The sequence below is a fragment of the Brachionichthys hirsutus genome, chromosome 5, assembly GCF_040956055.1.
Source record: "Brachionichthys hirsutus isolate HB-005 chromosome 5, CSIRO-AGI_Bhir_v1, whole genome shotgun sequence".
In the NCBI taxonomy this organism is placed as follows: Eukaryota; Metazoa; Chordata; class Actinopteri; order Lophiiformes; family Brachionichthyidae; genus Brachionichthys; species Brachionichthys hirsutus.
The window spans coordinates 16,030,342-16,042,115 of record NC_090901.1 but is presented as its reverse complement, the minus strand read 5'-3'; the positions used below and the strand labels follow the sequence as shown (position 1 = coordinate 16,042,115).

At 49.1% G+C, this 11,774-nt stretch overlaps 1 protein-coding gene across 1 annotated transcript; it reads left to right on the top strand.

Annotated features, from left to right (window-relative positions):
* Positions 1-2,126: 2,126 nt before the first annotated feature.
* Positions 2,127-5,003, top strand: LOC137893731 (retrovirus-related Pol polyprotein from type-1 retrotransposable element R2). Its single transcript, XM_068739159.1, has one exon. It carries the CDS (start codon positions 2,127-2,129, stop codon positions 5,001-5,003), a length of 2,877 nt encoding a protein of 958 aa, XP_068595260.1.
* The last annotated feature ends 6,771 nt before the right edge of the window (positions 5,004-11,774 follow it).

Below are 11,774 nucleotides of genomic sequence, written 5' to 3'. Positions count from 1 at the left end.
TAATTTGCATGTTCGAAATAAAGCATTCAAATCAAATCAAATTTTAGTTTTATTGATCATTACTGACTGAATGTGTTCTCAAAGGTAGGTCGTCCCAAACGTGCACAGTTCTGCTCGTTTGGGGTTCCTGCAATAGATACTGATCAAATGGGTCCAGACCTACGGAGGCTAATCTGCCCTTCAGATCTGCGTCACATTGCAGATCAATTATTTCTAGCTGGATGTCGACACATCAGAAGCTTTACCTGTGAAAGGTGAGCAAAAACAGGAAGTTCTGTCTCAGGTTCACCAAATACCTGAAACGTCTCTCAGACTCTCACAGCAGTCCTGCAGTCTGGTCTTTGTTCCGTTTCACGTCCGCATTGGTTTTCCTCGTCGCTTCTCGGGACATACGAGTTCAGCCGCCATCATTGTGCATCCTTTAACAAACTCACCGTCGGAACACGGCTTTGATGCTAATGTTATTTCGCTAGCAAGGTAGCTGGCTTTTACCGCTGCTTCACTGACTCCTCGGCTCTGGGTGAAAGTGGATTGCTGTTTTCTCAGACCCACCAGCGATTCATGAATCGTCTCTCTCCTCACTTATCCTTGCAAGCTGTTGTATTTTTCACCGTGAAGGGTCTCATCGTGGCGCCAGATATTATATTCCTTAATTACCGACACTTGTTGCAAACACACCAAACACAAAGGTTCCCCGTGCATCTCCGTGAATAAATAAGACGTGGTCCATTTTCCTTGGAAGATTCTACAATCTGTATCCACTTTTCTTCTTTTCGATAATGACATTTTGGCTAACGACGGTGTAGCGGGCAGGTAGAGAACAGGGTAGAAACAACGTAGTACCAAACAGCAGATGGCGCTGTTTGGTCTGTCAGTGATGCGGCGTATCTTCTACTCTGACCAAAACAGTGCTCCCCCTAGAGAATAATTCTTGAATAGCATTTAATTTAAAAACTTAAATCCAAGTCTTTTATGGCTTTTTTCACTTTCAAATGTGATTGCGGGCCGTGGGCTTGACACCCCTGCCCTACAGCTTACACAACTCTGTATGTCTCCCTTCTTCTTGAAAATGGGCACCAGAACACTTCTCCATTCCTTTGTCATCTTCTTCCCCTCGAGGATTCTGTCCTGAAGACCAAACTTGTCCATCACTTCTCATTCTCCTCTATTTCCTTCACCAACACGCCCATTGAGGTCTGCTCCAATCAGGACTCTCTCACTGCTAGGATGCTCTGAAGCACTTCATCTAAGTCAGTCCAGAACTTCTCCTTCTCCTCTAACTCACCTCCTACCTGTGGAGCGTAAGAACTTCTCCTTCTCCTCTAACTCACCTCCTACCTGTGGAGAGTAAGAACTTCTCCTTCTCCTCTAACTCACCTCCTACCTGTGGAGCGTAAGAACTTCTCCTTCTCCTCTAACTCACCTCCTACCTGTGGAGCGTAAGAACTTCTCCTTCTCCTCTAACTCACCTCCTACCTGTGGAGCGTAAGAACTTCTCCTTCTCCTCTAGAACACTCTGCACCAACTCCTCCTTCAAGATAACTCCTCCTCCATCCCTCTTTCCTCTCCTCCATTATAAACAACTTGAATCCTGCTCCTCAGCTTCTAGCCTTGCTTCCTTTCCTCCTGGTCTCCTGGACACACAACATGTCCACCTTAGGGATATAACGGTTACGGCTACAGCAAGGACATGGTCAACGAGAAGGCTCACCCAAACCACACTAACAGGGAAAGTGTTGGAAGTAAAGTGCCATTGCGGTACGATCTGTAAAAACATAAAGGGGCTCAAGATACATCGATCCAAGACCGCCTGCGGAAGAGGAGAGGATCAGAGGCAGCGCATTGTGGAGACACATAGTGAGACGCAGGAGGATTCCAGTCAGGAGGCATCCCACAGTACTGGAGACCTCTCAGCATCTGCTCCACTCCAAAGCCAAAGGAGGGACAGGGATGCTCCTAACACTATTCCAGGAAACCAACCTACGAGAGAGAAAGTGAAGTGGCCCCCAGCAAATGATAGCACAGCATGGAACCAGCTAGACCAGGACCTCGACAAAGTTCTTGAAACTACGCTTGCAGGAACGGTAGAAAGGAAGATTGAAAGCATGACAAAAATCATCTACACAATGGCCAGAGAACGGTTCGGCACTGAGGAGAAAAGGAGCTACACTGGAGCACGTGCAAAACATCCTAATAGGAGAGAAAGGGAGATTGCGCAGTTGAGAAAAGAAATCAAGGCTCTCAACAAGCAATACAAACAAGCCAGTCTCGAAGAACAGCAAGGTATAAAAGAACTGACCACCGAACTTCGAGGGCAACTGCGCAGGTTGAGAAGGGCGGAAAGATCTCTGAGGAGAAGAAAGAAGAAAGAGGCAAAGCAAGCTCGGTTCATCAAAGACCCATACAGGTTTGCTAAAACCCTGTTGGGCGAAACAAGATCTGGAAGATTAACTAGCTCCAAAGAAGTTGTGGAGGAGTTCCTGAGAGACAGCCACAATGACGCTCTGGGGAACCAAGCCCTGGGTGTACACCCAAGGGTTGGAAGAAGTGAACTCCCCGAGGAAGAGCTTAATACCAGAGAACCCACGTGGAGAGAAGTCCAGGACATTGTACAAAAAGCCCGGTCAGCATCTGCTCCAGGACCAAGCACCATACCTTACAAGGTGTACAAGAAATGCCCTATGCTTCTCCGCAGGTTATGGAGGCTGTTGCGGAGGATATGGGTGAAAGGTGTAATACCACCATCCTGGAAGAGAGCAGAAGGGTGCTTTGTACCTAAAGAAAAGGACTCCTCAGAAATCAGCCAGTTTCGAACCATTTCTCTCCTGAGCGTGGAAGGGAAAATATTCTTCTCTGTCCTGGCAAGGAGGATAACTACCTTCATGGTGAAGAACAAGTATATAGATACATCAATCCAGAAGGGTGGCATCCCAGGCTTCTCCGGATGCTTGGAACACACTGGGATCCTCAGTCAGTTGATCCGGGAGGCCAAGGAGAGTAAGGGGAATCGCACGGTCATCTGGCTCGACTTGGCCAATGCTTATGGATCCATCCCACCTTGCCTAATCAATGCAGCCATGGAACACTATCACATCCCCCAAATGATCAGGGGAATGATCACCAGCTACTTTGGAGGATTCAAGTTACGGTTCCAGACTGACCAGTTTACAACCCAGTGGCAGGACCTGGAAAAGGGGATTGTAACGGGGTGTACCATCTCCCCCATCTTGTTTGTAATGGGAATGAACCTGCTAATAACAGCCGCAGGGAAGGAATCCAGGGGGCCAACCATGATGTCTGGCATCCGCCAACCGTCTATGAGAGGCTTTATGGATGACCTTACCATAACAACGGCGGCAACCCATGTAGAAGCAAGGTGGATCCTGAATGCACTCGACGACGTGGCAACATGGGCTCGAATGAAGTTTAAACCGAAGAAGTCAAGAAGCATGGTGATCAGGAATGGCAAAGTGGCAATCAAGTACCGACTTGAGGTCCAAGGGGAGGTTATACCATCAATCAAGGATAACCCCATCAAGTGCCTGGGCAAATGGTATGATTCATCTTTAAACGACAGGAGCAGCGTTTCCATGTCAGAGAAGCAGGCTGCGGACTGGCTGGAAAGGATTGATAGATCAGGCTTACCAGGCAAGTTCAAGGCTTGGCTCTTCCAACATGGGCTGCTTCCCAGACTATTGTGGCTCCTGACGATTTATGAGGTGGCAATGACAACAGTGGAAGGAATTGAGAGGCGAGCAAACAAACACCTCAGGAAGTGGCTCGGTATTCCCCCAAGCTTCACGTCTGTAGGGCTCTACAACAGATCTGGCCAGTTACAACTACCCCTGTCATCTGTTGTTGAAGAGTTTAAGGTGGCTAAGTGTAGGGTCGCAATGATGTATAGAGACTCCACCGATGATAAGGTCAGAGGGGCAGGTGTCACTACAAGATCTGGACGCAAGTGGGCAGCTGATGCATCGGTGGCACGGGCAGAACATCTCCTGAAGTTGAGAGACATCATTGGAAACCAGTGTATAGGGCGACAGGGACTTGGATCAACCCATTTCCAGCAATGGGGAAAAGCGGATCCAAGGCAGAAGAGGGACATGATCCAAGCGGAGGTGCGACAGCTAGAGGAGGAAGGGAGAAGGTCTAGGGCTGTGGAGCTCGGAGCACAATGTGCCTGGACAAAGTGGGACTTGCCAAAGCGGAAGATCACCTGGTCTGAGATTTGGAGGCTCGAACCCTTCCGCATTTCATTCCTGCTCCGTTCAGTGTATGACACCCTTCCATCACCAACGAACCTGCACAGGTGGGGTTTGAGGGAGGACCCACAGTGTAGGTTATGTGGGGAGAGAGGAACGATGGCTCACATACTGGCGGGGTGCAAGACTGCTCTTAGCCAGGGGAGATACCGGTGGCGCCATGACAAGGTCCTCATGGCACTGGCAGACGTCTTGGAGCGGGAGAGACGGAAAAAGCATCAAGTCCACACTCAACCATTACCACCTATGCAGTTCATCAAGGAAGGGGAAAAACCACCACCACCTAAGAAGATCAAGAGGTGCCTCTTGCAGACTGCACCATCATGGGAGATGAGGGTGGACTTGGGGAGGAAGCTACAGTTTCCCCAGGTTGTCCAAACCCCCCTCAGGCCTGATGTGGTCATATGGTCTGATGAGGCAAAAAAGATCATCTTGATAGAACTGACGGTCCCGTGGGAGGATGGATGTAGCGAGGCCTCAGAGAGGAAAGCCTCTAAATATCAGGACCTGGTCCAGCAGTGCAGAGATAAAGGCTGGCAGGCCTGGCTATTCCCAGTAGAAGTCGGGTGCAGGGGCTTCCCAGCACAGTCTGTCTGGAAGATGCTCACAGCTCTGGGGATTATAGGAAGGGAGAGGAGGAAGGCTATCCGTAGGTTGGAGGAGGCAGCAGAAAGAACCTCTTGTTGGCTCTGGAGTAGGAGGGAGGAGTTTAGCTGGGGACCAGGAGAGGATGGGTAGTGATTGGCCATCACTGCCGGACCCACTAACTGGAGGGTGTTGTGGTTCAGGGTCGAAACGCCCAATGATGGTTAGATGCCACCTGATGATATCTTCTCCTGGTTGTCAGCTACAGTCACTGCACAAGTGACTGAGAAAGGGAGCAAGTGGATGTTTTTCAATAGATAGGAGCGTAAGAACTTCTCCTTCTCCTCTAACTCACCTCCTACCTGTGGAGCGTAAGAACTTCTCCTTCTCCTCTAACTCACCTCCTACCTGTGGAGCGTAAGAACTTCTCCTTCTCCTCTAACTCACCTCCTACCTGTGGAGCGTAAGAACTTCTCCTTCTCCTCTAACTCACCTCCTACCTGTGGAGCGTAAGAACTTCTCCTTCTCCTCTAGAACACTCTGCACCAACTCCTCCTTTCAAGATAACTCCTCCTCCATTCCTCTCTCCTCTCCTCCGTTATAAACAACTTGAATCCTGCTCCTCAGCTTCTAGCCTTGCTTCCTTTCCTCCTGGTCTCCTGGACACACAACATGTCCACCTTCCTCCTCTTCAGCGTCTCCGTCTCGTGGGTTAACAACGCTGCTGGCGGTCATTGTTAACCGGGCCTCGACTGATCCGGCATCAATTTCTTGTTTCCATCGATTTGCATGTTCGATTTTGTCATATTTTTACGCCGGATGCCATTCCTGACGCAACTCTCTGCACAAGGGAGAAATTGACAATGCTACGTTAGCTCCTGCTAACCGCACTACCTGTGACTGCCCATGAGGCTGCAGTAAATATTCAGAAGAACAACAACACACTTTAATAGTTAATCCATCATCTGGCGCTCTTTAAGACTCTCTGTGTTCCTCTTCTTCTATGCTGCTGTTTTGCACACGCATCAGCCGTCACCACCTTGTCTTCAAGAGGCATCACATTACATTCCTAAGCGTCACATGACTTTCTCCCTTACGCCATTCAGAAGCAAAAGTCCTTTGAGGCTGTCGTGTGATGCTCACAACATCAATGTTGGGCAATTAAAGCCTATCGTTATTTGTCCATCAAGTAAAACAGTATTTCTCACTGTATTCTAACGTTGTGCTTGTTACTACATGTCTGTAGCATAAATGGCGCATAAAAAGCAGCACCTTCAGGTATTACTTGATCAGGTTCACAAACCTGTCGCACATTTTCACTCAAGACACATTTCTGACAGGACAAAGAAATAAATAATAAAATACTGCTTCCATGTAACTTCATTTGTTTTGCTATCAGGGATGTTGTAGCAGGGACATGGACGAGCCGCATCCCACAAACGTCTCCCTGGGGAGACGCAAGAGAGCAAAATGCAAGGTGACATGTCTAAAAGTAGGAAATATGGACAAGAGTGTTAAACCAGGATCAATGAACAGGGTGGGGGGAGCAACAAGGAAATATGATCCAGGGCCCGGAGTAATGTCGAAATGAAGAAAGGGCTGCGTGTGGCAGCCGTAACGAAGATGAGAGAGACATCAAAAGAAAAGCTTCTGAGCTCAAAGGGGGGAGAAGAAAGGAGGAGGAAAGGTTGCAATTAAAAAGCTCTGCAGTCTGGCTGGGACAGGTGAGTGTCTGGGACAGGTGAGTGTCTCGCTGTCTCTGCATGTGTGTGTCTGGGACAGGTGAGTGTCTGGGACAGGTGAGTGTCTCGCTGTCTCTGCATGTGTGTGGCTGGGACAGGTGTGTGTCTGGGACAGGTGAGTGTCTGGGACAGGTGAGTGTCTCACTGTCTCTGCATGTGTGTGTCTGGGACAGGTGAGTGTCTGGGACAGGTGAGTGTCTCGCTGTCTCTGCATGTGTGTGGCTGGGACAGGTGTGTGTCTGGGACAGGTGAGTGTCTCGCTGTCTCTGCATGTGTGTGGCTGGGACAGGTGTGTGTCTCACTGTCTCTGCATGTGTGTGTCTGGGACAGGTGTGTGGCTGGGACAGGTGTGTGTCTCGCTGTCTCTGCATGTGTGTGGCTGGGACAGGTGTGTGTCTGGGACAGGTGAGTGTCTCGCTGTCTCTGCATGTGTGTGGCTGGGACAGGTGTGTGGCTGGGACAGGTGTGTGGCTGGGACAGGTGTGTGTCTCGCTGTCTCTGCATGTGTGTGGCTGGGACAGGTGTGTGTCTGGGACAGGTGAGTGTCTCGCTGTCTCTGCATGTGTGTGGCTGGGACAGGTGTGTGTCTGGGACAGGTGAGTGTCTCGCTGTCTCTGCATGTGTGTGGCTGGGACAGGTGTGTGTCTCGCTGTCTCTGCATGTGTGTGTCTGGGACAGGTGTGTGTCTCGCTGTCTCTGCATGTGTGTGGCTGGGACAGGTGTGTGTCTCGCTGTCTCTGCATGTGTGTGGCTGGGACAGGTGTGTGTCTCGTTGTCTCTGCATGTGTGTGGCTGGGACAGGTGTGTGTCTCGCTGTCTCTGCATGTGTGTGGCTGGGACAGGTGTGTGTCTCGTTCCAGTGGGGTCTCTGTTATTGATGTTAGGGCGCGTTCCCACTGCGCCAAGAGGACTCGGTTCCTTTGGAAGTAAATTCCTGCATCTATAATTCGTTGAAAGGTCTGCGTTCACACTGTGATTTCTTCACGAAACAAACTTTCTGAGCAGCGTCGCGTGGCTGAAAGGGGATCTCATTTAGTTCTGGCCTAAATCATAAATGTTACACAACGCTAGTCGTTTTTAACAAACACAAAGTCGCTGGGGATCCGTAAAGTCTCCGGATCAGTTCAGAAACACGGAATGAGAAACTATCGCTGCTGAACAGCTGATTCTCCGCTCTGCGCTGGACTGTTAAAGCGCCGTGGAGCTGCTGAACAAAAGATTAAAGTACTATAACGCATATTTAGTGAATTAAATCTACACACAGCGGTACATATTTCACCACTTGTAGTTTTTCTGGTAACTCCGCCCAAAGGAACCGAGACCCTTCTTTTCAGGAGGACTTTTCTGCTCCTCTCCAGAGTCCGGATGCACGTTCCCACTGGCCCAAACGGAGCGGATTATCCGAGGAAAGGAACTCTGGTCAGTTTAAAAGGGAGCAAACAGTGCAGTGTGAAAGCACCTTAGACTCAATCTGGGCGTCGCCTTACAGTAATGATCCTAAACGAGCCTCTCGCCCGGTGTGCAGCGGCAGCTTCTCAGGGGGGCCATTTAAACACATGTATTGTTGTTATCACCAAAAAACTAAGACACACAAAAACAATTCTAAACTAGAAAGACAATCAGAGACTGCAGACTCCGCCTCCAATAGACTATTGGATCTTGTGAGACAGTAAACAGGGCTTCCGGATCAGAGGGGCCAAACCTGCTCTAGCTTGCTGCTCCGGAACGTACTACAAGACTCCTTCTGGACTCTTTTTCCCATCATGCCATTCGTGTCCCTCCCTCTTAAAGTGGCAGTTTACAGCAGAGGCACAATTCCAGATGTAAAAATAATTCTAGAATCTGGATCCAGATCCGGATCAACGCCATTCTCGGGGAGGACCGAGCCACGGACAGAACCTTGCTTGTGTAAAAATTCAATCAATCAAGTCGATTGGGTTCCTAGTTTTTGAGTTATGCGCTCGGATGGCCAGCAGCAGAGCCGCATGGGTGCGACTTGTTCCTTCTGCTGAATGCACGACGCCCGTAGACAAAGCAGCTGGCCGTTCTCCCACAGGTCGCGTTCCAACGAAGAACTGACGCCTCAACTGAGATGCTGCAGCGAAGATATGTTTGAAAGCGGAGCGTAACTGTTCAACATTATAGCTCTATAAATAGTTATAGTTACATTTCAGCTGGACCTAATGATGGCGTCCTTCTCGAGACTTCAACACCAGAGCTTTTATCTGCTTCGTCTGTCGCTACATCATGAAGGAGCAGCATCTCACTTGCTGTTAGCTTGTAGCGATGGCTGCCCTGCCTTAATGCTGATGTACGTTCATGTGAAAGCACTTTCACAGACACTCTGGACTTCAGGCGTGATGCGTTTGTTCTGAGTCTATCGTGTAAAGAATGAGATCAAGTTTGTCGCTGACCCAAACTAAAAGTAATGATATGATCATTTGGTATCTAATGATGTCCACAAAGTACAATCAATCATGAGGCAGCTGGGACAAATTATGTTTGAAAAGGGAGAACATTAAAAAGTCACAGTGGAATGAGACCAAAATGTTATTTATTAATCTGGGTTAGGGTTAGGTTAAGGTTAGTGTTAGGTTAATGGGTTAGGTTAATTGGTTTAGGGTCAGGTTAATGGGTTAGGTTTAGGTTAATGGGTTAGGGTTAGGGTTAGGTTAATTGGTTTGGGTTAGGTTAATGGGTTAGGTTTAGGTTAATGGGTTAGGTTAGGGTTAGGGTAATGGGTTAGGTTAATGGGTTAGGGTTAGGTTAATGGGTGAGGGTTAGGTTAATGGGTTAGGGTTAGGTTAATGGGTTAGGGTTAGGTTAATGGGTGAGGGTTAGGGTTAGGTTAATTGGTTTAGGGTCAGGTTAATGGGTTAGGTTTAGGTTAATGGGTTAGGGTTAGGTTAATTGGTTTGGGTTAGGTTAATGGATGTATTTGTCACCGTTTTTGGTTGCTCTGCGAATCAACACAGTTTTTTTAGCATGATTAATAAAGTATCTTCATCTCCATGTGGCGCAGTGGTCAGTCTGACGGCATTAAGTGTGGCAGGTGCGTCCGCCCCGCCCCCATGCTGGATCCATACCATCATTTACTGGTGTGGAGTGTCCCTGTTCAGGAACGTAGGGAACGTGAGCCGAAACTGCTCACATTTAGCATTTCTTTTTAAAACTCTGTCCCTGTGCTTCCTCTGTCGCTCTGCTCTGATTGCTGCGCTCCCCTGGACTGACCACGCCTTCCAGCTGCAGCGTGCTGGTTTGATTGGAGCATCAGTTTTCCGCCTGGCCAATGACAGCCATCTGATGCTCGTCAGCCTGGGGTGGCTGGTCGGTGTGTGGCAGCTTAAAACACTGAATATAACTGTCTCTTTAGAGGAAGAGGAATTGTCTTGTCTTTACTCATGTGGACAAAGTAATTAGCTGCAAAGCACATCAAGATTTCTGGCCATGTTCGCTGTAGCATAGCCCCCCCCCCACAGGTAGAGGTCCAGGCAGCGCCACCGGTCGAGGAACGCATCATTCAGGAGCTCCTAATACGTTCAGCATCGAACAGGAAACTGATAGTGTGTTGAAGGTCATCTCGTTGTGATGCCACAGCCTAAAGGTCAAGGTGCACATTAGCAGTGAACGATGTCGCATGGAAGAGAGCTGGATCGATGAGTTGAGGAACATTTCATCCTCACAAGTTCATTCCAGCCTTTTAGCAGAAGCTCTTTCCTTCTTTGTTTATCGTGTAGCATTTTGTGCGCTGCTGAACGTGGGCGCTCAAACTATCTGGCAGCACGACGGCTGAATCGTCCTGAGGAGAAGACAACACTTTATTATGGGATGTTCTTTGGGGTAGGTAACTAAGCCCTTGCTGCAACCTACCTCCATCCAGTTCATCTGTGTTAAAGATCCTTTATATCAGCGGCCCCCAACCTTTTTATTGCCGCAGACCCGTTTCATGGCGGGCAATTGTTTCACGGACCGGGGGGGTGGGGTGGGGGGGTAATTAAATAAAAAAAGAGGAATATAATCTTACCAATAAACTTTATAGTATGCACTTGTAATAACTGTTAAACAAGTATTACACCAATATCTACTCACCATTAGTTGTGGCCTCAATAATTGCTTCTGTCGTTCACGTTTTTGTGTTTCATTAATTCCACATTTTGTCTTTGACTTCAGGGTTCTTGTTTTTGTTGTTTTTGGGTTTCTTTCCTATTACCTTGTCTGCATTCGTGCTCAACAGTGACAACGTACACAACGTCAGTCTCTGCTAGATTCTATGCTTTTTATTCTTATAGTGATTGTGACCGTCACCTGCCCTCTTGGCAGACTAGCCTATTCATGTTTTATTAGTTTTATTACCTGCTTACCGCCGTAGAGGGCTGTGCACACCGCAGTGAACACACAACATGGACAAACACAAAGTGACAAATACACAGTGTTCTGAGGAGAGAGTGCAATGGATTTATTTGTGCTCCTTAATTCTACCCCTTCATCCAACCATCACCAAGAGTTGTCCCAATACACCAGGTTCACATCAGCCTCTAGAGGAAAGTCTGGATCACCAAGTTCTCAGGAGATCTGAGGAAAAAGAGAGAGAGCATAGTGAGAGCCACAAACACTGACCCAGCAACCTCCACTAACTCAGAGACCTGTGGGCGGAGTTAACTCTCAAAACGAGTTTTGATAGGTGCTGGAGTGGTGGATCTGGCATGCATGAAACCTCCACCTAAGAACGGGGCAGCCATCCCGGACCCAACAACGGCAACATGAGCCCCCAGATCACCCCAAGCAGCCACAGCAACCCGAGAACGACCACCATGGCCCCCCCAGAGCCACACGCAGAAGAACCAACCCAGGGCCCGGGAGCGACAGTCACCGACACGGCCAACGAAACCCAGGCCAGCTGGCCGGCCCGGCGTCCCACCAGCGCCCAACACCACAACCGCCTGCCACCCTCCCAGCACCCTCCACCCCCCCCCCCCCCCCCACCGCCCCAGCCCGCCCCCCCCACCCCCCACCAACAGGGTGGACTCCCCCCAGCACCAGGCCCCCCAAGTGCATGTACCCTATGTGTATATTTACAAATGTGTTGTGCTAAGGTGGTGAGTTAAGAGGCACAGCACATGAGGCCCCGACCAACCAGGCGCGGGGAGGAGGGAGCCCGACCATAGTGCCCCTAACCTCAACC

What these genes read in the sequence shown, in the direction of transcription:
- LOC137893731 (XM_068739159.1), top strand. Translation starts at nt 2,127, where the DNA reads ATGGCCAGAGAACGGTTCGGCACTGAGGAGAAAAGGAGCTACACTGGA.